The sequence below is a fragment of the Cystoisospora suis genome (assembly GCF_002600585.1).
Source record: "Cystoisospora suis strain Wien I chromosome Unknown contig_3450, whole genome shotgun sequence".
NCBI classification, from domain to species: domain Eukaryota; phylum Apicomplexa; class Conoidasida; order Eucoccidiorida; family Sarcocystidae; genus Cystoisospora; species Cystoisospora suis.
This window is the reverse complement of record NW_027156245.1, coordinates 8015-32708: the sequence shown is the minus strand read 5'-3', so window position 1 is coordinate 32708 and position 24694 is coordinate 8015. Positions and strand designations below refer to the sequence as shown.

Here is a 24694-nt window from a genome sequence, read left to right as displayed (position 1 = left end):
GTGTACATACACCCGAATGTGCTCTGAGAAGTGCTCCGAAGAACGAGAAACCTGACCACGCAGTGCTAAGAAAGTGTTCTTTTCGTCATCTACGAGAACGTTGACCGATTACGCCTCTTCTTGTTAAGACAACTCTTGTCTTCCATTATGTTTTCTCTTCACTGACAACAGAAAGACGGGAAAAAGTGCACCATCCTCCAGAAAAACCATTGAAAGATGAGAAGAACAACAAAAACAATGAAGAAAGACAAGAACACATCCAAATCATCCACAAAATAAAACTCCACATCAAGAAACATAGAAACAAGTGTGTAGTGTATATACACCACCAAAATTTTTATCAAGAAGACAACCAATCAATTCCTATCTTCAACGCGTCCGTTACAAGAGGACTTGTCTATCTTCCATCTATCTATCTATCCTTCTATCTATCTATCTCCTTAGCTATCTCTCTACCTCTCTTTGATCTATCTATCCTCTTGAACCCGTAGAACCTCAATATGAACAGCCGAGAAAACTTCTCACGATTGGTGTGAGAATGACGAAGAGAAAGACACATGAAAGATTTCGTTTGTACCCCCGCCCCCTTCATCATCGAAACAAAGGAGAAAAGAAAAAGAACCTCCGACAAATACCACAAGAACGCAAGTCGACAAGACGATGTCTCGCTGTGATTTCGATAGACAAACCAGGAGTCACCCTCTATCTATCTATCTAGGAATCTATCTATCTATCTATTTGGGAATCTATCTATGTGTGTATCTATCTCTCTATCTCTTTCTCTCTCTGGATAACATGGAGCTGATGCAGAGGAAGAAAGACTGGCTGCAAAGAACAAGAAGAAGAAATAAAGAAACACTCGAAAGAAACAGCTCTTGGCGTTTTAAGCCACGTCACTGCAAATATAGGACAGAAAAGGTCTTGACAAGGACAGAGACGAGTATGTCAGAATCTGAAATGAAGAGAGATTCAATCAAAACAGATGTGTGAAAAATAGATAGATCCATAGACGGACAGACAGTGACATAAACACAGACATCGGCGACAGAATACAAAAAAGTCCTTTCTCTCCATCCATTCATCTCTATATCTGTGTATCTACCTCTCTATCTATCTATCTGCCTTCGTTCTTGTGACTCTCTCCATCTATCGGCCAACCCACCTATGCAATCGATCTGCCGAGATGCATACATCATTCCTATCTACACATGTCTATAGAGAGAGAGATCAATAGACAAATCGATACATGCAGACATATATATATATATATAGAATGCCTTGGAGCTACAAGTGACAATTACCTCCACACGCCGATCATGGGGTGACAACGCTGAGGTGACCTTGTTCACGAAAGAAAAAATAGACGTCCGCGTCGATATGTAATCGCGATGCAGAAAGACAAGATGAAAAAGAATAGGAGAAACCCATGAGGTGATGAGAAGGGATTCTCATCGTCGTCTCCGTATCGATACATGCTTGCATTCACCATCATGTATCGATTCTCTTTCTCCCATCCTCATCTCGAGTCATACATATCGCGCAATATTCGGATCATCAAGCTTTTTCATCCTAGTTCTTACGGATTCATCGACTCTCCTCCCCTCTCCTTCATATCATAGAGGTCGCTACTACCTCGGTGTATCGATTCTACTCGTAGTATCGATATCGAGCCAAGTGATCAAGACCTACAAGAGATGCGAACGTTACGAGACCTATCATCCATGGATTTGTCGCGTGTTTCTTCAAGTACTCGATGGCTGAGCCAATGAAGGTGCCTGTCTTCTTCTTCTTCTTTGTCGACTTCGCTCCCTTCTTTCTTCGGCTGTGTAACGATGCGTCTCCCCCTCTTCTCTTTCGCCCTGGAGAAACAGAACGATCTTCATCTTCCATCATCACTAGACCGTCCGTCTTCTTCTCAACTTCTTTTGCGGTTGTCGTGCTTGTCTTCTTTGTTTCTTGATCTTCTTCTTCTTCCTTCTTCTTCTTCTTCTTCTCCTTCGTCTTTGCATCTGAAGGCATCTCCTCCTCCTTATCATTCTCCTTACCTGCGGGGTGGCCACCGCTTGTCGAGCTGTAGTTTGCTCTTTGCTTCGACTTAAGAGAATCCTTCGTGTTAGAAACAGAAGAAGAGGAGCTCGTCGACGTGGGCGGGGGACCACCATCACGATCTTTCTTTCTTTGCGAGTCGAGTCCTTTTCTCTTTTCATCTTCATCGGCTCCCCCGCTTGGACGGAGAAGTTCCTCTTCATGATCGATATGCTTTCTCCGACGAGGAAAAGGAGAAGAATAATCTTCGTTTCCTTTCCGGTTCAGATCATCGATTGCCGAGATGAAGATATCATCGATGGTCGTCAAGCGAGACATCTGTCTCCGCATCTTTTGTAATTCATGCTCGGTGGATTCGGGTGTACGTACACCTCGTCGATATTGACTCGTTAAGATCAGAATCCATCCGCGCGCCATAAACACGAGAGTTGGCAAAATGGTTTGATAGAACCAGGCTAATTCTTGATGATCTTCAGTCACTAAAGCTCGAGATAAAACACATAGACATCTACGAAAGGTCATGCGAAAAGAAACAAGATATTCATCGACAAACTCGTCATCTCCTTGATCTTCATAAAAAGCTTCTTCCCCTTCAACACCTTCCTGTCCTTCCCAAAGAACAGAAGGAGAAAACTGAGAGGGTCCTTGTGAAAAAGACGAAAGTAACGCATTTGCTGACGACGCTTGACCTATCTCATTCTCCTTCTTTATCGAAGTCGTCTCATTGCCATGAAGATAATCTCCTTCTCTCTTCAACTCCGTCATATTCATCATCGACATCTCGTCTCGATGCTCTTCCTCAGGAAGAGCTTCACCCCCCCCCAAAGAAGAGAAACGTGAACGGGACGGGTGTCTCTCATCTTCTTCTTTAACTTCTTTCTCTTCTTCTCTTCTTCCCTTTTCTTCTTCGTCTTTCTCTGGCATAATAGAAGCAGTAGAAAAAGAAGAAGACATCTCTTGGTGACGGAGAGACTTGGAGGCACTTGTAGAATCTCTCTCGATGACCTCATCGACCTCTCTAGACTTCTTCTTCTCCTTCTTCTCTCCCTCGAATTGTTTCTCTCGGCCGCCTGAGCTTACCCTCCTCGAAGGAAAGGCTTCCGCATCTCCTAGGGCGTCATCCTCCTTGAAATCCTGACGAGATTTTCCTCTCTGTTCTTCTTCTCGAGTGAATTCCTTAAGCTCCTCTTCAAGCTCTCTATCTATCAGATCTTGTTTACTCCTCTCTTCATCTTCTTCCCCTACAACTCCCGCAGAAGAAGAAAAAGAAGAGGCAAGACCTGCTGCAGAAACGAAAGAAGAGCTTCTTCTACTCTCTATCCTATTCGTATCTTCGAGGACGTGCTCCCCCGAAGAAAAAGGAGACAAAGAAGATGAAGAGAAAACCCCAGCAGATGATGGAGAGAAAGATAGAGGAACCGGAGGAGGAGGAGGAGGAGAAGAAGAAGAAGCAGATGTAGATAGAGAAGAGTAAAAAGAAGAAGGAAAGGCAGAAGAAGAGATAGAAGGAGGAGGAGAAGGAGAAGAGAGATTTGTATCTCCTCCATCATTGTAAGATGGATGATGAGTGTCCTGTGGGATATGTCGTTGAAACTGTTGGGATAAAGCGTCCTGTTCATCTTGTAGAAATTCTCTTATGATAGATCTCCAGACAGAAAGCTCATGCGTGAGAACGGCCTCAGAAGGGCCATACTGAGGTTGATACCTCTCGACAAAGTCTAGGAGAGACAAATTCTCTCGCAATCTCTTCAAGACTTCTTCTTGGGTGATATAAAAACCGCGAGAAACGATTCCGTAAAGATAGACGGACATCCCAGAGCCCACAAACTGAACTTCTTGAAGAAGTCGTGACGCAAGCAAAATGGTCGGCGAGAGCATCTCTGCTGGTGCTGCGGCGGGCAGAGATGAAGAAGGGGATACCGATAAAGAAGAAAGAGAATCCTCAGGGGAAAAGGAAGAAGAAGAAGGGTGATCGGATGACATAGGTGTCTTTGAAACTGAAGAAGAGGGAGAAGAAGAAGAAGAAGAAGGAAGAAGAAGAAGACGACTTCGGTCCATCAAGGAATTCTCAAGTTGACGCGACAGGGCTTCTCCATCATCTTTAATAGGCTCTTCAATTTCTCTCTCTCTTCCTTGTTCTTCTTTCTCTTCAGGGTTGAGAAATCTAGATGAAGTAACAGGATTTCTCTCCCCCTCTTGTCTTTCTCCTTCTTCCTCGTCGGCTTCACGATTCCCGAGAGATCTAAATACAGTAGAAGGAGATATCCCTTCTGGATAGTCAACTGGATTATCTTCTCTTCGATCTTGCCTCTCTGGAGCAGGTAGGAGAGAATCTTCTGCTCTTACTAAAGAATCGCCTTCCCCAGGTGTGGTTCTCTTGAAGTCGACCGAATCCAGATCAAACTTCCCGTCTTCTTGTCTTCTCTCATCATCTTGCTCTTCTTCTTCTTTCTCTTTCTTCGCTCTTGTTGAGCTCTTCTTCGCTGTCTTATGCAAGGGTCCCTTCTTATCCTGTCTCTTCATCTTCTTCTGTTTCTTCTCTCGAACATCTTGACTATCTCCGGAGATCAGCGCCTCATCTTCACCCACAATGCGGTCGTCCTTTCTTCGATCTTCCCGGTCATCTCTCACTCCTACCAGCTCATCTTCTTCTCCATCTCTTTCTTCTTCTTCTCTGCTTTCTTTGCTGTGCAGATTCGCTTCGATCTGCACAGGTGACATAAGGAGACCATCTACATAGAGAAACAACGGGAAAGATTCTCTCTCGTCTTCTCTCCCAGCCGCCTCTCTAACTGACACGAAATACAAAGGAGAGAAAGAAGAAGACGCAGAAAGAAGAACAAGAAGAAACAAGGAAGATACCACGAGAAGAGGAAGACACCTATAGAAGGAGAAGATGAAGAAGAGAAAGAAAGACCTTTCTCTCCGCATATTTGGGCCAAGGAGAAAAAACAAAATTCGACACGGCAGAAAAGATTGAAGAGACAACGAGGAATGGAAAGAAGAACAGAGGAACAAAGAAAAAAAGAAAAACGTGAAAGATCAGGTCTCTTTCATAAGCACAATCGACAATCTGTTCATCCAAGAATTTCGGGTCTTTCTCTCATCTTTCTGTCTCCCGCGCGCGAGAAAGAAGGGGGAGAAAAACAGAGAGGAAAGGAAAGAGGAGAAGGGCAGAACCCCTCAGTGGATGATATACATAGAAAGCTACATGAAAAGAGAAAGAGAAGATATATATCTCTCAACAAGAGAGTCAACTCACAAAGACAAGATGGAGCCGCGGCTTCACCCCTTATCCGGTAAAACTTAACAGTGAAAATAATATGGATTCGCTCTCTCTTTCAAGAGGAAATTGAAAAGAGAAACAAAGGAACAAATGAAAGTGACAGGAGGAAAGAAAGAAGGAGCAAAAGCCGTCGCATAGACGACATGCCAAGGAGCTTCTCTCTTCTTCTTCGAGTTTCTGTCAAGAAGAAAAAGAGAGAAAGAAAAAGTCTCTCTTGACTCTCCCGTCTCTCACACACCAAGAGGAGAGATAGGAAGAAAGAAAGAAAGAGCTGGAGAAGAAGAAGTTCTTTTGAATCAGAAGAAGATGAAGAGAGACAAGAGACGATGAGGAGAGAATACACAAAGTTAGCTAGATTTCTCTAAAACATTCCTTTAAGTGTCTCCCCCCTCATGGGAGAGTCTAAAAAGCAGCAATGAAACGACAAAGAAAGAGAATCGTGAAAGAAGGAAAAGAGGAAAAGAATGCGCAATAAGAAGAAGAAAGAAAGACAGAAAAAGAAAGAAAGAAAGGAAAAAGGAAAGCACACCTAGAGAGAAAAACCAGTGGTAAGTCCAGTGGTTTCCCACTCTCCCTCTCTTGCGCTCTCTTTCTTTCTTTCTTTCTTCTCACTCTTCCTTCCTCTCAATCTCCTTCTCGAGTCTCTTTCTCCCATCCATAAGCCGTTGGACTAAAACAACGAGAATGGATGGGGAAAGAAAAAGAGAAGGATGTCCGTTCCTTGGAAGAGAGAAAGGAGGAAGATTTCTTTCTTTCTTCCTTAATTGGAATGAAGAGAAAGAAAAAGCAAACAACGAATGAAGATCAAATCCACAAGAATACCATAAAACTATCTATCTATCTATCTATTTTTTTCTCTTACTCCATCTATCTCTCTACCTCTCTTCTATCTCTATCTCTATTCTATGTTCGAATGAATGGATGAATAGATCCATCTAATTTGGAAATCTCAGTAAAAAAGCTCGTAAGCAGTAAGACTAACATTACCATCGTCGTCGCAGCCTTCAAACAGCTGTGGGAAACACCAGCGCGGTAAACTGCCCCCCCTCTTCCTGTCGCAATCTTCTGTCCTTCAGCTTTCTACCTAGCTATCTCTCTAGCTCTCTGTTAATCCGTCTTCTTTCCGCAAATTCAGAGAAAGAAGAAAGTAAAAACTCTTCTTGTTCGCTCTTGAGGAAGAAATGAGCCATAGAGATATATCTATCTATAGAACAAAATCTTCACGAGAAAGGAGAAGCAGCGACAGAACGAAAGAAAGAAAGACCAGTCCCAGCTGAACGGGAAGGGGTCGTAAGAAAGAAAGAAGGAACGGGAGACGAGGTAAGATCCGAACGCGTCCGTCGCTGAAGAATCTCGAGGAGAAAAGAACAGAAGAATGATGCAAATGAAAAATCGATTGATAGGCGGTTCAGATGACGCACCGACAGAGGTAGTGAAGAAGAAGGACAGGGAATGAAAAAGGAAGAAGAAAGAAAGCTAAAAAGATTCTTCCTCTCATCATAGTACTACGACTACCACATCATATCTATCTCTGTGTCGTCTTTATTATCTCCGTCACTCTCTCTTATCTCTGCTACTACAGAACAGAAGGATCTCTCCTATTCCGTCTCATTCTTTCTTTCTTTCTTTGTCTTTCTCTCTTCTTCTCTCTTGTTTCTCCTCTTCTTTATCTACTTCAAGGTTCAAAAGAGAGACAGAAAACCTAAATAATCGACTACCTCTGCACTCGTGGCCTATCACCCTTATCTTTTCATCGGACAAGAGAAAGAGAGGGACGAAAGAGATAGATTTCTTCGTCTTCTTCTTCGTTCTCATTTGACCAGCTAGCTAACTTCACGAGCACCATCGAGATCATCTCTCTCTATTTTCTTATCTAAGCAGCTACCCGACTTTTTCTTATTGCATTTACCCGAGATAGCCTCAATCATACCAAGTAGATCACCATTCAAGATTCTCCTTAGCTTCAGAGTATTTTCTTTTTCCCCTCTTTCCTTAGAGAAGTCTAGCTGAGTATGAGAAGATGCCACCGGCAAAAAGAGAGAGAAAGGGTAATTTCTTCTTTGTTTTCTTGAAGAAGAATGTGAAAACAGCTAAATGAAGATTCGTCCAAGAAAGAAAGGAGATATTGATGGTGAAAGGGGACAGAAGGAAAGCACGAGGACAGTTCCAAAGAGATCTCTATGCTGTCCCCATAGAAAACTGATCCGATCTATCTTTAATCTATCGATCTATCTTTATCTATTTATTTATCTACCACGCTGATCCTATTCCTCTCTCCCTCATCTACATCGGGATTCGATCCTTCTGCCTATCTACCTGCTTACACAACTGATCTGATCTTTGTCTCTATGTATCTTTAATCTATCTCTCTTTCTCTCTCTAAACTCTGTATCGTCTTTATCTATCTCTAGTTAATCTACTTCAAATAATTATCATTACCTGTCTGTCTGAGCCAGTCTCCTTTCAACTCCCTGCAGAGGCCAAGACACCAAGATCTATACATCTTTCCATAGCCGTAGAAATCTTTCTTTCTCTCTCTCTATCTCTCCATTACACTTGCTGCTTTCGGGGGTTGTCAAGTAGAACCTTAAGCGTAGAGAGTGCGAATTCGAACTGCAGGTGCGTGCGTGGGGAGGCGCAACAGGAGGAGAGACTTTGGCTCCTGCCGCGTTTACGGCAAAATGCTGACGCTGCAGAAGCCGCTAGTGTTGAACGAGAGGGCGGAGGAGGCATAGGCAAGTTGCTCGAGAGCCCATATTTATCTATTTATTTGACTATCATATGGTCTACCTATCTATCTCTCTACCTACATCTAGCTATCTGTATATATCTATGTATCTGCCTATCTCTACACTCGACATATCCTAGTATCCTTTCTGTTCCATCTATCTACTCGATGCCTTTCATGCTTCGGTAGTCGTGGTCTATCTATCTATTTATCTTCAATCTTCCTATCTCTTGTGAGGAAAGTCTACCCATATCTTTCTTCTCTAATCTCTATCATTTATTCTCCCAGATCTCTTTTCCTTTTTTCTTCACTCTTTCTTTTCTTCCTCTCTTCTGCTGAAAGACTCCACATATGTCTCTCGTCTTGAAATTAAGACAGCTTCCGGATCTTCACACGGAGAAGAAAAGAATTTCCTTCCTATCTCTTTTCTTCTTTGAACAGGCAGAAGAAAGAAGATAAAGAAAGAAGGAAAGAAAGAAAGCATACCTTTTCTTTCTTCATCTCTTGACAACTGAAGAAAGAATGGAAGAAGAAGAAAGAAAATTTCTCTCTCCATGGATCTAGGCTCTCTTTCCTTCTTTCTTTCTCTCTCACTCTTTCTTTCTTTCTTGTCTTCTTTCTCCTCTCGTCATCTTTATATCGATACGCCTTTGTTTGCCCTCTGTATTGCTCTACACTGCATACACTGCATACCAGTCCTCTCTCTGTCTCTACGTGAAGGAAAGAAGACATACAGGGATGAATGGAGTGTCTTCTCTTCTTTTGCATGCAAGTCTACTCAACATGAAGCAAAGAAATCTAGAAACTGCTGATTCTTCTTCTTCATCTTCTTCTTCCTTTTCTTTCTGTTTGGCCTTCTTGTCTCCCAAGAAAGAAGATCTCTCTCTTCAATGCACGATGAGTTGGTTTGGAAGGTTTCTGCTAAGAGACCTCCATGGTAAGTAACTAACTTCTCTTTCTCCTTCTTGTTCTGCTTCTTCTCTTTCTTTCTCTCTTTCTTGAGACAAAATAGACAGATATATTCAGCGTAGTTGGGTAGATAGATTCAAGGTAGATGATCTTCTACTGTCTGTCTCTTCTCTCTGTCATCTTTACTTCGAGAGATGGTCTCGGGATAAACTATCCATCTACCTTTTTCTCTATTAACCCTTCAACATTATCGCGTAAGAAGAAGACTAACGCCTAGTAGTAGTAGTAGTCCTAGTGAGAGGAATGAGTAGCAGTAGCGGTGCTACTAAGACTAGTAAGAGTAGTAGTACTAGTACTCGTACCAATCCTACTAGTAGCAGTGAGGAGTAGTAGTAAGAGTGGTAGCGTACTGAGTAGTACTACTGCTCGTACTACTACTACTACGAGGAGTAAGCTTACTAGTAGTAGTGGGGACTAGCAGTAGTAGTAGTAGTACTCCTAGTAGGACCAGTAGTTAGTAGTAGGAGACTTCACAGTAGTCTTAGTACTAGTAGTAGGAGTAAGCGTAGCAGTAGTAGTAGTGAATAGTAGTAGTAGAGGTAGCAGTAGTAGGACTCGTTATCATTGGCTGTGTGTCTCTATCTCTTCCTATTTTGATACTATGAAGATCTCTCTCGCCTTCGTGGCTCACATAGCTAGAGGAGCCGGATAAGGCTTCGGCTTGACATAAAGTGCCCAAGGAGAAAGAGGGAAAGAGACGCGAGAGAAAAGACACAGAGAGAGTACAAGAGATCACGACCTCCCAAGATAATGAAAGCGATTCTCTCACGCCAACAGAAGAAAAGAAGAAGTCGAAGAAAGTGGAGCAGAATCGAACGCGTGTATACATAGATAGATAGATAGACACATGCATAATACATAGATATAGAGATAGATGATACACCTCAGTCCTTTCTCTTTTCATATAGACTTTGAAGATACACTTATGTATACCTCTCTACATACACCATCCATACATCTCCATGGAGACACAGTTAGATATGGATCCACATGCATATATGATATGTATCAATATAAAGAGCTATACATAAAACTCTCGCTAGTTCTATAGATGACGAAAGAGAGAGGAGTAGTGACTTCAACTGGATGTTCTTTTTCTTGATACTCTGACAAAGAGGAAGAAAGACGACTACATACAAGTAGAACTCATTCCTTCCTCTAGAAGCATGTCTCTGTGAAACTACCGTCGCCTTCCGATTCCCACATCACCCCATCCTCTCTTTGTGTATACACACCTATAGATGGACATAGAGCTGGTCTATGTAGATCATCTACTCATCTGTATGTACGCATGTATGGATCATCTATCTCTCTGCAAGGTAATGTTGTGTTACTTGTTACGCATGACGGATCTACGGTCTGCTGAAGAAACATGAACTTGAGAATTGATACAAAGAAAAAGAACGAGGGAGGGGGAAAAGATCTTGAAGAGAGGAAGGAGAAGAGATGGATCAGTTGATCAAGCCATGAAGGAAAAAAGATAAAGACAGATGGAGAGAGAGAATACAAAAAGAGAGGGGAGAGAAGATGAGTAGGCTTCATAGACTGCTTGTGATGGATATCTCTGGATTTATATCGGAAGACCCTTTCCAAGAGATAGAAGGTTGATATGCCAATACGAAACGAGACCAACAGCTACACACCCCCAAAAGTTCCGCCTCTAGTCAAAGCAGTAGGAGTATTAGGAATAATAGTAGCAGTAGTAGTAGGAATAGTAGCAGTAGTAGTAGTAGGAGTAGTAGCAGTAGTAGTAGTAGGAGTAGTTACTGTAACACGAACTCTACTATTACCTCTACGACGAGTAGCAGGAGAGCTTCTGCAAGCACTACTAGTACTAGTACTACTACCAGTAGTAGGAGTAGTACTAGTAGTAGGCGTTGCAGGGATGATCGTCGTAGTAGTAGGAGCAGGGGGTAGCAGCAGTAGTAGTAGTAGTAGAGGTAATTAGAATGATAGGAATAGCAGAAGCTGCACTACGAACCGTGATCCTTCTACTACCCTATCACTACTATCACTACTAGAAAAGGTGTTGTATCTACGACGACGACGACGACGACTAAGACTGCTACTACTAATACTACGCCTACTACTACTGCTACTACTCCATTACCGAATAGAACACATACATACACATATCCCGCATTGAGAGGAATGAGGAGAAAAAGAAGAGACAGAGAGAGACAAGAGCAGCAGCAGCAGCAAGAATCTCTTCTATGGACAAGAAGGCGAAGAGCCCCCACATCAACAGACATCCCCCCTCTTCGTTCGAATCTTCATTCTTTCTCTTCTTCTTTCTTGTTTTGCTCATGAAGATCATCTCTCTAAACATCTCTATCACTTGTCCCACCAGTCTCTTTCCATGCCTCTCCCCCACCTCTCGATCTTTCATCTCCCTCTGTCTTTCTCTCTCTGAAGATCTTTGTCATTCCCTTCAATCCTATCTTCTTCTTTTCTTTTTCATGACCTTCCAGGAGACCTCTGAATTCTTCGCGGAGATAGTCCGACCCTTCAAATCTCTCACTTTCTTCCTCGTCCATTGGGCGACGCCCTCATCATTGAGAAGCGAAGTCAAGAGAGACACGGACTTCTTATTCTTCTTTCTGTTTTGACCACTACGACTACTACTCAAGGAAAAGGAAGAAGAGGCCTGGTCCCCCTGACTCTCCCAGGCGCCTTCTCTGACTTTCATTCCATTCTGCTTGACTGTACATACATGTAGATAGGCTGTATGTTGTGTATAGTCTTTGTCTGCTTTAAGGGACGTTTTCTTCTTTCTTTCTTGCACCGAGATCTTCAGACCTTCCTTATGAAAGGCCTTCGGATGGATATGCCCCCGAAGCTCCAGAAGCTTTAACTCACGCCTTAAATGAGGCGAAAGATCATAGGCAGGAATTTCATACCATCGCGATAGAGAAGATGCTTTTGCTTCTTGTCTCAAAGATCTTTCTTGCTTCGACAAGATCGACGCGTTCGGTGAGGATCTAGTCGATATACGATCGGGAAGAAGAGAAAGTAAGGAAGACTTCTTCGCATTCAGATCTTCCTTACGACAGTGGAGAGACCTGGTGGATACGTCTCCACCAACACTCGAAGCAGAAGAGGAAGAAGAAGAGCAAAGAGAAGGAGTCTTTAGAGGAGAAGGAAGACAACTTAAAGAAGAAGACACGTGTGAAGGGTCGTTGTTCCTCTTGGTCTTCAGACGGTCACGTTGCTTTAACGAGGAGGAAGAAGAAGAAGAGTTCTTAGCTTGACGACAAATCATGGAAGCGACAGAGGTGGAATTGAGCTCTATACGATGAAACGAGATTTCTCCTGGGACGGCCGTCGTATCAAGACCCTCCATCGACTTTGAACTCGCCGCTGAGGAAGACAAAGAGAAAGAAGAAGAAGTCTTTCTTTCATGAGCCAGAAGAGATGAACGAGTGGTAGAGTTGTCTTCTTCTTTCTCTCTGATCTTCTTCGGCGTTGTCTCGTGTAAGAGAATCTGAGAATGAGAAGGAGATTCTAGATGGCGTGTCGCATGGAGGTCTTGGAGAAGTTTCTTCTCTTGAGGGAAAGAAGAATCCATCGAGGCGTCTTCTTTCTCATTTCTCTTTGATGTATGTGAAGAAAGAAAACGCTGGGATTCGAAACACAGAAGATTCTTATCAATACCTGGATCCAAATGCGTAAAGAAAAGAGAAGAAGAAGAAGAAGAAAGAGAAGAAGAAGAAAGAGAAGAGTGGGGTTTGGACGATGAAGACGAGGCAGAAGAAGAGGAAGCGGAGGTGTCGAGGCTTAGGAGAGATAAAGATGTGAAAGGCGGTAAAGGAGAAGAAGAAGAGGAAGAGGAAGACGAGGGAGGTCGTTGATAGTTGGCAAGAGGTTCTTCGGGTAGAAGACGAAGAGCATTTTCTAGAGAGGGTGAATCTAGAGATGAGGTAGATAGGAAAGAAGAGAATGAAGAAGAAGAAGAAGAAAAGTTGGAAAGCTTTCTCTTTTTCTTGGATTTCTTCTGACTTGGAATCTCCATGTAGTTGTCCGATGTGGGCTGCTTTCTTCTATTATTCGTCTTCGTCGTCTTCATCGTATTCTCTCTTTCATCTGTATCTTCTTTTTCTTCTCCTCTTCCTCCAAAAGGTGTATGTACACCTGAACTCCTCCCTAGAGCCATCGTGGCTTTCTTCTTTCGTACGAGAAGAAGAAGTGCCCCGCCTACAGAGAATGCTTCTGAAAGATAAAGAGAATATCTTTCACTCTTAGAAAAGAAAGACGTCGTGAGAATTTCTTTTCTTCTTTGATCTTGTCGGACTTTACTGTGGAAAGGAGAGAGAGAGACGAATCTTCATGATAGATACAAGAAGCGAAGACAAAGAAAGAGAAGCAGATCAATCAGTCAAGTTAGACATCTTCTCCTTTCTTCCTCAATTTGAGAAGACGATAGATCGAGGTGAACGAAAGGAAGAGAAGGAAAGAAAAAGAAAGCAAGAAAGGGAGAGCAGGGTGTAGAATAGTGTGGAGAGAGAAAAAGAAGGTTTGTGTTTTCCTTCGGTTCTGTTCCTAGTCCCTCCCCTCACTCCAGTGATTACCCCTGGTGTACATACACCCGGAGTTTCTTCGAAGGAAACTCAGTCATACATGTGTACCATACAGGGGGGGGCGTCGTATCTTCTTCACTTCGCCTTTTTCTGATCGAAGCCGACGCCAGGCAGTTCTTCTCTACTTCACGAAGAAAAAGGAAAGAATTGAGAAAGATTAGGAGCAGAGGCGAGAAGTGGGAAGTCCCGGAGAAACTTTTTCTGTTCCTTTCTCTCAAAGAGACCAAGAAGAAGAAGAGGAAGAGAAGAGGGAAGGAGAAAAGTTGAAAAGTAGAAGAAGAAATGTTTGCGATCGGACCGAGAAGAAGACTCCGAATCATCGATGATGAATGAAGTGACAACGCATGCACGAAGAAACATGTAAAGGAGAAAATAAGCTGTTCACTCGGCTATACGAAATATCGCTCTCTCTCTGTCTCTCTTTCCTCTCTCTCTTTCCTTGTCTTCCTCTTCATGACCGTGGTAGACAAAGATAGATCAAAGATAAGTAGATAGATTAAAGATAGATTGAAGATAGATAGGAGATCAAAGGGAGATCGATTGAAGATGAGTGGATGATAGGGTTAGAGAAGTGTATCGGCAGGCGTACTCTTGGCTAGAAGGGGAAGTGAATCGATGCCCTACGCCATTGAGTATCGACACACTTAAAACAAGAATAGAGAAGAGATGATTCGCAGACGCCTGAAACTATAGATAGATTAAAGATAGATTGGAGACAGAAAAGAAAAGAGAAGAAATACTATAGTCGCTGTCTTGTGGTCCTAGTTGGGGCGATGAAGCTCCGTTCAAGACAAACATCTCTGGGATGGAGCAGGTGTACATACACCTGAAAAAGTGAATGATAAGGAGGAATGAGAAGTCGAGATAGAGAAAGACAGATAGACAGATAGAGAGATAGAATGAGTCTGACTATGAAGAAGTTGGGAGATTGTCGTGTGTATACAAGAGAGACGAGACAGACAGTCCGTGAGGAGGTTCTTTCTCTTCGTTGTCCTTCTTTTCTCGATCTTATGTTTCTCCTGGAGATCTCTCTTTTCCTCGTTTTCGGATCTTACAAGAAGCAGAAGCAAAGAAGACAGTTTTCTCTTCTCTCTTCTTCATACTTGCTTCTTTTCTCTCCTCTTTCGTCTCTCCTTTCTTTCTTTCTTTCTTTCTTCCCAGTTGCATACAGCTTACATGTTCCGTTCTTTCTCGTTTTTCTCTTCTTTCTCTTGCTCTGAAGTTGCAGCTTCTCGCTCTCCTTCAAGAAGGAAAGGCAGAGAGAAAGAAAGAAAGTTTTCTTTCAAGAAGAATTTGTCGTCGATTTGGCAGGTCTTTCTTCTCAACAGACACACATTGCCCTCTCTAGAGATTGTATCTCCTGTGTAAGTAGATAGAACAACAGGTCCTGAGGTGTATGTACACCCGAGTCGTCTCTTTAATCATCACCCCTTCATCAACCAATCAATCCTTTCTTCTTATGAATCTTCTTCTCCTATGACTGAGAAGAGAGAAGAAGAACAACATAGAAAAGAAAGATGTCTTCTCATTCCGAGAGAAACAAAAGCCCCAGAGAAAGATCCTTCTTCTCTCATGGAGAATTCTCGCTATGGGAATCTCAGCAAGAAGAAGAAGAAGGACAGACGACTTCTTCTTCCTCCTCCTATTCTTCTTGTTCTTTTCTCTTGTTCTCTTCAACTTTATCAGGACAACAGAAGGAGTCCTTCGCGTGGCGGGAAAGAGATCTTTAGAAAGGAGGAGTTTTGTGCTCTTCAATGAGAAACATATCTTCTCTCAGAGGAACCGTTTCTTCTTTTCTCCCTCTTCTTCTTCTTCTTCTTTCTCTTTCTCTTCTCCGTCATCGTCGTCTTTTTCTTCATTCTTTCGTCAGCATGGAAATGCTTTGTTCTCGAAGACCCCTCTTTCTCTTGCTCTCTCCTATCTCTCCGCATCTTCTTCTTCTTCCTCTTCTCATTCTCTCCCTGTTGAGAAGTGGCCCTCTCTTTCATTGAGACGAGAGACATCTGTCTCTTCTTCTCCATCTTTCAGAGACAAGCGAAGACTGAAGCTATTCTTTCTCTCCTCAGAAAAGGCTTTTCCTTCTCTCTTTACGTCTCCTTTCTCTCGAAGAGAAGAATTCTCTCACCTTTCATCTTCTTCCACCTCTGCTTCTCCTCGACGTCTTCTTCTTTCCGCCCCTTCTCTTCTCGCTTCTTCTCCTCCTATCTCTTCTTCTTTTTCTTCTTCCTCGTCATGTGGTAAAATTTCTCTTCCACATCGGCTTCATGAAGACAGGAATTGTCGGGAACTCTCTTCTTTCTCCTCATCGTCTCCTTCCCCTCTCTTCTCTTTTAGTCGCTTTCAGTCGTCTCTCTCGAGCGCTGCTCTTCCTTTCTCATCTTTGAGACAGTTTGCATCTAAAGAAAGACAAGATCAAAGAAATCCTGTAAGAAAGGAGAGAAGAAATGTAGCAACATGCTTCGCCTTCGGTAGAGACAATCCGAGGAGTAGACCTTTACATACATCGAACTCCAAGGTAAGAAGAATAGAAGAAGAAGATAGAGAAGGGGGAGAAGGAGGAGAAGAAGAAGAGAGGAGAGTAAGAAGAAAGGTAAGAAGAGTAGAAAGGAGAAGACTGGTGCAAGGCTTGTTCAGCCAGAGAAAGAGACTTCTTCTTGAGAAGAGAAGGAGAGAGACAGGAGTCTATGGAGGTAAAGTAGGAAAGGCAAGTGATAAAGAGGAAGAAGAAGAAGAGATACAAGGAGAAGAAATCACAAAGAGGAAGAAGAAGCGAAAGAAGAAGGAAGAGGAGATCAGAGTGCAGGGCGAGAGAGGAGAGGAGAGAGAAGAAAGAGGAGGAAGAAGAAGAATTTCTTCATCTCTCCATTCACCATCTGTCTCTGTCTCCTCTATACCTAATAGCATGACTCATAATCGTGTACGTCATACTCCACATGCAGATTTCTTGAGTTTGGGGAAATCTAAAGATGTCCGAGAAGAAGAAGAAGATGAAGAGAAAAGCAGAAAGGGAGAGAAAAATGCCATGGAGAGTTTCTTGTCTTCTTCTTCATCTTCACTCGGAAGGAAAACTCCCTGGCTCCGTGTTGGTCTTGAGAGAAAGAAGAGAGAGATGAAAGACGAGAGTGGTCCAGGAGAAGATCGTTATGAAGGAGAAGACAGGACAGAAGCGAAGAGACAGATGGAGATCGCGAATGAACGCGAAGCGAAAGAAGAAGAAGAAAGAGGGGAGTTGGAGGGAGAAAAGAAAGAAGAAGAAGGGGGAGGTGAACTGGAGATTTCAGCATCTACTCATTCTCACAGACTCATTCGCCATAGAGGTGAGAGAGACAGGCATGAAGGAAGAAGAGACAGACGATCTATACCCATCCTTCTTCGTCTTCATTTCTCCTTTTCTTTCTTTCTTTCTTAGAGTTGTCAACGCACGTCTCATCTATGTCATCGCCACAGAGAAAGTGCGAGGTCGGCTCTGTCTTTGTCTACTTCGATGAAGTGTATATACACCACACACCTCTCTACGTAGGCTTGCTTTCTAGGCATGTTGACTGCTACCAGTGAGAGAAAGCAAAGCAGTCTGTTTCGGAGGTCGAACTGCAAAGAAAAATTCAAGGAAATTGAGGTCGCTCGCCTCTCTCCTTCCCTCACACGATTTTCGTCTGATCGGCTCGATCTCTAGGTCACATACACATACTACCTGTTCATAATACATACATAGTCATACATACACATACATACATAAATATATATACCTATTCATACATAGTCATACATACACATATATACATACACATACATACATAAATATACATACCTATTCATACATACATACATACATAGTCATACAGCCACATTCATACATACATATCCCCATACATCTACATATACATATACATACCTATTCATACATACACACATACATATGATTATTCATGATCTTCTTCATACATTAGCAGCAGGTGTAGGTCTCTCATGGGGGTGGGTTAGGGTTGGATGTGACGACACAGCCAGACGTTTGATCAAGTCGTTCTCTCTTTCTCTTGTTGTTCTTTTCTTCTGTTCTCTCCTCTTTTCTTCTTCTTCTTCTTCTTCTTCTCTTGTTTTAGATACGTTTCCCCGTGTATGTCTTCTGGGGCGTCCCAATGTTGGAAAGAGTAGTCTCTTCAATCGCTTGAAGAGAGAAGATCGATGTGCCTCAGACTCGATTGTCCTAGACCAAGAAGGGACAACGCGTGATAGACACTATGCCTTCGCAACGTGGAGGGAGAGACCTTTCGTAGTCGTCGACACGGGGGGTCTTATATTCGAAGAAGATCGGTATGCAGCTGATCTCTATGCTGATGAGGTAAAGTAGGAAAAGAAGAAGAAGGACAGAAATGGAAGAAAAAGAATCCAGATGTGCGAAGAATGAGGGGAAGAAGGAGAAGAAGAATACATGAGGTCGCAATGATGGGTTATCAATCAGTTTCTCTCCATAGCCTCCTTCTCTTTTCTCTCCTACAGATCGTTCTCGCCTCTAAGAGTCTTGTCAACTGGTCATATTTCCATATATATATAGATATATGGATAGATAGATAGATATGGACGTACATACGTATCAAGATAGTGATTTGAGTGTAGTCAAATAACTCTATCTATCTTTATCTATCCATCTTTATATATATATATATATATATATGTTGATGCATGCTCCGTCTTGGGCAAGGTGGAGTGTAGGAGTAGGAGAGTTGACAAAATACATGGTTGCTTCTTGAGAAGTTTTCGATTCCTACGCCTACTTGTTTCTTCATTCGTCTTCATGATGACGCCGGTCTTCCCTTCCTTTTCTGAATGGAACTTTCCTACCAGCTAGGACTCAAAAAGGAAGTCTCCTTTTAGTCAACTGTAAGAGGAAGAACAAGAATAGATACATACACACACACAAGCCGAACTCAATCCACCACAATAGCATCAAGAGCACCAAAGTCAAGCGGCTCAAGGCCTGGTTACTAAGTGGGTGGGGGACCCCCCCCTAGAAGGAGACTCGATAGGAAGGAAGAAAAGAAAGGTCTGCGAGGTTCTTGGTGCGTGAGTTGTGTGTTTTGTGTGTGTCCTTCTTTTTCTTTTTCTCCTTGGCTTTTCTTCTTTTTCTTTTTAAAACTTTTCTTCTTTTCTTCTTTGGTGTAGATTCGCATTCAAGTGAAAGAAGCTGTCAAGGAAACGTCATGTGTCCTCTTCCTTGTCGACGGCCGCGTAAGTCACCAAAGAAATTCTTGAAAAGGGGTCTCCTTCTTTCTCACATGTCGAGCCCGTATACAGATAGAATGATAGGTAATAAATAGATTAGAGATAGAGAGATTAGGGATAGATAGATATATAGATAAATTCATATCGGTATTTTAATCCTTTTTTCTGTGTGTTCCTGAACAAGCAAGACATGTTGGTTTTCATTCCAGGGTGTACATACAGCATGACGTTTGTGTGGAGCCACAAAGATGAGGTTAGGCGTCTGTATGCATGCATGCATGCACCCCCCTGTAGAGGCAGAGGTCTTCGTACAGAACTCCATGGTGTCCTAAGATCCATCCCCAGCATACATCACAATCAAAGTGCTAGGATAGCAACCTAGTGAAGAATCATGCCTATACACATGATATATCTATATACATATATATATCTATCTATGCATATATATATATATAGAGAGAGAGACTTTTATAACCTGTGGAGTATCTATCCGTGCATGTACTACAAGTAGGTTTTCCATGTGTGTGTATAGGGGAGAATAAGAAGACATCTTGCGGCGAATACATACGCAGCAGGTCTTTAACATAGCTCTCTCTCGTTCTCGGTGTCTTTCTTTCTCGCGTCTATCATTCATAGGTCGAGAGATGAGAATCTGCGTGTATTGACAGTGGAGAGGTGTTTCTCGTGAGGGTTGTGTACCGTCTCATTTCTCGTCTTTGTCTTTACTTTGTTTCTTCTTTCTTAGGCGGGCTTAGATGGAGAAGACGAAGTTATAGCAGACTTTCTTCGGACCTGTGGAAAGCCTGTAGTTGTGTGTGTGAATAAGTGCGAAAACTATCAGGCAGGACTGGCAGCGGCCCAGGTACTACAAACCCCTGCTCTTCTCTTTAACAATATCTTCTCTATATATCTATGCAGATGTATCTACCTATGTATAGAGATAGGTGTACGTATGTATATTTAGGTGTATATACAGGATATCTAGCAGATAGAGGAGATGGACATTTTTCATCTCTAGTGTGATCTGCGTGCATGCGTAGTGTTGGTAGCGCCGTAGTCAAGGCAGGAGTCAGAAGGCATAGAGAGAGAGAGAGAAATCTTCTTTTTGTTCGTTCTTCTCCTTCTCGAGGAGAGTGATAAGAGCAGAAGGCCTGGGTTCGCTTCCTGTTTGTCGAGTGTGCTAGAAGAACCTAGGTGGAACGAAGAGGCGGGGAAACTTGACTAGACAAAGAAGAAAAGACATGTCTGTTAAGAAACGTCTCTTGAGAGAACAGAAAAGACAACAGCCTGGGTAATCTCATTCAAAAAGTCTATACCAACAGGTCTGTATATCGATGGAGACAGGATGGAAGAAGATTTGGAGAAATTTATCTACTTTATCTCTCTCTCTTCTTCTCTCGTAACTCTTCTTCCGTTTTTCCTACTTGTATCTCAACTTGAAATAGACACGGTTCATAAGATTACTTCCCCTATTCTCGCTAGTGAAAGAAAGATACTCGTGCGGAAGCGAAGGAGGAGACAGGGAGGCGAAATAAGAGGAGATGGAAAGATGGCTGATTCTTAGGGTGTATAGACACTTGAAGTTTCTCCGTCCAGTTTGTTCTTTTCATTGGACACTTCTACGGTGACGTAAGCTCCTGTCAGTTCTATCTCTCTCTTTTAGACATCGGCTAGGTATATGTCTTCAGGAATCGAGCGAGACAGGTTCTTTATATTGTCTTCTTTCTCTCTTGTCCTCCTTATGAAAATCCCGAAGGGTCTGCGTGCATGCGTTTCGTCTTCCTTGCTCATACTGCGTGCGTCTACTCGCTGCATGTCTTCGTCCTAGCCTAGACACGCACACCCCTATACCTTCATCTTACATATATATGTATAGATGGATAGATACAGATATGTATAACTAGACTGTGTATGTATGAATATACATATCCACATGTAAGTACGGATATACATATATGTATATGTGTAGGTATGCTTCGTGACAAGGAATGAGTAGGCAGTGTGGAGACAAGTCTTCAGGGGCGATGCTTTGTTTATCGCCCTCTGAGGGCCTTGCTTCTTACTAAGGCCAAAGTTGATCGATTCCCTTGTTCGGGATGGAAAGTGCTGGCTTATCTTGGGTTTCTTCTTCTTTTTCTTTTCTCTCATCTCGTGTGTGCATGCGGTTTTGGTCTACTCGCGAAGGAGTTTTGGAAGCTAGGTCTGGGCCAACCCTTTGCATGCAGTGCAGTGGAGGGGGTCGGCATTTCAGATCTTCTTGATCGGTAACTAGAAACAAGCGTCTCTATCATCTCTCTCTTCTTTCTTTCTTCTTTCTTTCCTTCTCTTTCTTTCTGCCTCTTCTTTCTCTGCTCTTCTCTTCCTCTCTCTTCGTTTCTGTTTTCTCTCCCCTTCTCTTCCGTTTCATTCTCTCTCTATATATCTATATATCTATATATATACATATACGTCTTCTTCTATCTTAGAAGTCATCTTATAGGTTACCTTTGACAAGATTCGTCTTCTCTTACTGTATTGGTATTAGTACTGTGATTAAGGCTGATTGCCTGACTATAGGGATACTCCGAATATAAGGCGGTAGGGGATGTTCTAGAGAGTGAGCTGCTGCTGGCGGGAATCTCTCTATAAGAAAAGGGGCACGAGACTTGAATCTGAAGAATAAGGGGGGACCTTCGCTCACACCATCTTCTTGTTACGAGTCTCTTAACCTTCTTTTCTGTTTCTTTCTCATCCTATTCTCTAGATACTTGCTTCATCTATCTATCTATTTATCTGTCTACCTGTGATCTGTCTATCTATCTATCTACGATTTTTTAATCTATTTTCAGTCTATCTTTGATCTATCTTTAGTCTCTTTCTCTCTGTCTCTGTCTCTCTATGTATGTATATCTATATGTCTACCTGTGTGTCAACGCTTGCAAATACAAGGCTATGTGCACGTGCCAATTGACCCACGCGTAATGTGAGTGCATGCATAGACTTCTGTGAATAAGTGCGTGTTGCTCATCTAAGGAGGTAACTTTCTGATGGAAGCTCTGATCTACACTCGAATCCTTTTCGGTGTATCTGCATGGAGATTTCTCCTCCTCCCCTGTTTCGTCACCTGTTACGATCACCTTGCTGCTTTTCTTCTCTTTCTATGGGGACAGGTGTTTTGAATACATTCCTTCTATTCCATTTCCTTCTCCTCCTCGTCAATCTCTAGAAACAAGCTCTTCTTCCTCTTCTTCTTCTTCTCCTTCTTCACCGTCTTCTTCATCTTATCGCACCTCTCACACATCTCCTCAGCCTTCTATACCTCCGGGGACGTCTCCTAGTCAAGCGCCGCCACTCACGTCGGATGGCTTTCTCAAGGAAGACATCAATGTCGCCATTATAGGAAGGTAAGCTAGGATAACCTGGAGACGAGAAGCAGCTAGCTAGACACGTATACACACCCTCTGGCTAGCTGGTTGGCTGTCTCCGGAGACAGGTTAGCAGGAGGGAATAGGGCCTATTGTGGAGAAAGAGAACTCCGAGGCCTTGTTGAGAAACGAGATGAAAATAGCGATATGGATAAAGATAGATGGATAATATGGAGGTGTATAGATAGCTGTTGTTTATGTTATAAGGGGGTGTATGTACTGTTTCATATGAGATGCTTTCTAAACTCTTGGGGATGTATATAGCTTGAGCTTTCTATAGGCGTTTTGTCGCAATTCTTCTCTCAAGACGTCAATAGTGTCCATAGTCAGCAACAACGAAAAAGAAGCTTCTCCTTTTGAACGAGTATATGCCTCGACAAATCTGCTTTCCCTCCGATCATATACCGCGCCACTGCATCAGAGTTACATATGCAGGTGTATATGTATATATGTATACATAGATATATAGCTCTATCCACTATATGTACATATACATGTATATATATATATATATATACATATATAGCTCTATGTACACATGTACAGGTATATGGTATATATACATATGTATATTTTCATACACGCATACATAGAGATACGACTCGGATGCAATGGGACCGTATATATATGTATATATTCTTTTTCTCTCTCTGTCTTTCTCTCTCTCTCTCTCTATATATATATGGATATATATATGCATGTATTATCGACTGTAACTAGTTTAGTGATGATGGTGATGTCTATTTTTGGACAGACCTATCGGCAGCGGCAGGAGAGTTGAGTTGGTTATGTGGTGTCTAAACACCTGAGATGTCTTTTTATCTCAGACCCAATGTTGGGAAATCTCAGCTACTGAATCGACTCCTAGGAATTCCTCGAAGTGTCGTGAGCCCCAAGGCAGGAACAACGAGAGATGCAATCGATGAAATTGTAGAAAGAGGTAACTATCTCCATCCGGACAATCGATGCTTATCTATCGCTATGTCAACACAATCGATCCCCGTGGCCAGGCTTCTAACCTTGACTGACTGCCTCACTCTCCCGCACATAAACTCATGCACCGACAGCCGCTCTCTCCACGCTATTCACATCGTCTTCAGGTATCTATCTATCTATATATATCCTAGATGACATATTCACGCGTATACACGCATGGATGTGTATATATGTATATATGTGTATACATCGTTGAGGGTATATAACATGATATAGAGTAGCAGATATCTTTCTGTTGGTATGTGCCTGAGAAGGCTCTATCTGTACGAGGTGAAATGAAAAGACTTTCATATCCTTCTACATGCTGGAAGGAAGGGACGAGGACATACACCCTCGTCGTCTATATACCTGATCCCTAGTTTATCTGCAGAGTAGCATATGATGCTTGTCTCTCTTCATGCCTATATGCGGCAAACCAAATTTGGCTAAACTGCATGCGGCACGTCTCTCTCTTCATAAATAGCATATCTCCTCCTCTACTCGACAAAGGACTAGCTACCTCATCTCTTCTCTCCTGTATATATCTTGTATACATACCTCTAGATGCCTAGCAGCCATGTGCTATCTATACATGTATATGATCATATATGGTGTATATGTATGCCCGTATATATATCTATATGTATGGATTGAATACACATGCGTGATGCGGGTGTAGCTTCTTCATGTGTCATATAGATACACAGGAATGTGGAGAGAGGTGAAGAAGCTTTTCTTGGTGTTTCTGTCTTTCTTTCTCTGTCTCTGTCTCCGTGTGTATCATTAGATAGGGTTGTTTATCGCCTCGTGGATACAGCGGGAATCCGCCGAGCTCGGGTAGTGAAGGCTCAGAAAGGGACCGAATATATCATGGTCAAGAGAGCGGAAAGAGTAAGTCAAACCACACTCTATATATCTATAGACATATATAACAGAATGTGTATACATACACCTCCATACGTGTGCATACATCTTCATACATAATACGTAAGTACATACATATACATAGGTACATGTACATACGAATTCATACATACATATATATATATATATATATACGCATCTGCTCCACAGCTCTTCTCTTTGGAGATTCTCCAGAGAACGATGAGAGCGAATGATTCTACTTTTTTTCTCTCCCCCTTCTTGTTGGCGATACCTCGTACCTTTGTAGTCTAGAGTGGACAAACAGTATGGAAGAGTGTATAGGGTCATACACATAGAGATGTATGCAGAAAGTCGTATAGATGGAGAAGACATCCGTTGACGTGAATCTATCTCAGTGTAGATACACCTCAACGAGTAAACACCAATCGGCCGTCACTTACTTCATCCGTTCATTTCACCTTATGGAAGCACATGTAGAGAGAGAGAGAGACTTGGCTTTCCTCTGGAGCAGAAACCTGCACGTGACAAAGTACATCCCTGTAGGAGCTCCCTCTCACTCTCTCTCTCTGTCTCTGTCTCGCGGTAGATAGATAGATAAAGATAG

At 42.5% G+C, this 24694-nt stretch overlaps 3 protein-coding genes across 3 annotated transcripts; 1 reads left to right on the top strand and 2 right to left on the bottom strand.

Annotated features, from left to right (window-relative positions):
• Positions 1-1506: 1506 nt before the first annotated feature.
• CSUI_006753 (uncharacterized protein) lies at positions 1507-2105 on the bottom strand. Its single transcript, XM_068066906.1, has one exon. The coding sequence runs from the start codon at positions 2017-2019 to the stop codon at positions 1648-1650; it is 372 nt and encodes a 123-aa protein (XP_067921118.1). The 5' UTR covers positions 2020-2105; the 3' UTR covers positions 1507-1647.
• Positions 2106-9776: 7671 nt separating this feature from the next.
• On the bottom strand, positions 9777-13930 carry CSUI_006752 (fcf2 pre-rrna processing protein). The gene has a single exon (XM_068066905.1). It carries the CDS (start codon positions 13180-13182, stop codon positions 11467-11469), a length of 1716 nt encoding a protein of 571 aa, XP_067921117.1. The 5' UTR covers positions 13183-13930; the 3' UTR covers positions 9777-11466.
• Positions 13931-14107: 177 nt separating this feature from the next.
• On the top strand, positions 14108-24100 carry CSUI_006751 (ribosome-associated gtpase; the record flags this gene model as incomplete). The annotated part of the gene is made up of 9 exons (XM_068066904.1): positions 14108-14970; positions 15293-16923; positions 17707-17945; positions 18767-18832; positions 19572-19688; positions 21011-21090; positions 21976-22209; positions 23058-23170; positions 23993-24100. Coding segments are annotated over exons 1-9 (2775 nt in total), but the record flags the coding sequence as incomplete, so codon positions are not given.
• Positions 24101-24694: the final 594 nt, after the last annotated feature.

Bases quoted from the DNA above. Each gene is read 5' to 3' on its own strand.
- CSUI_006753 (XM_068066906.1), bottom strand. From the start codon at position 2,019: ATGCCTTCAGATGCAAAGACGAAGGAGAAGAAGAAGAAGAAGAAGGAA.
- CSUI_006752 (XM_068066905.1), bottom strand. From the start codon at position 13,182: ATGGCTCTAGGGAGGAGTTCAGGTGTACATACACCTTTTGGAGGAAGA.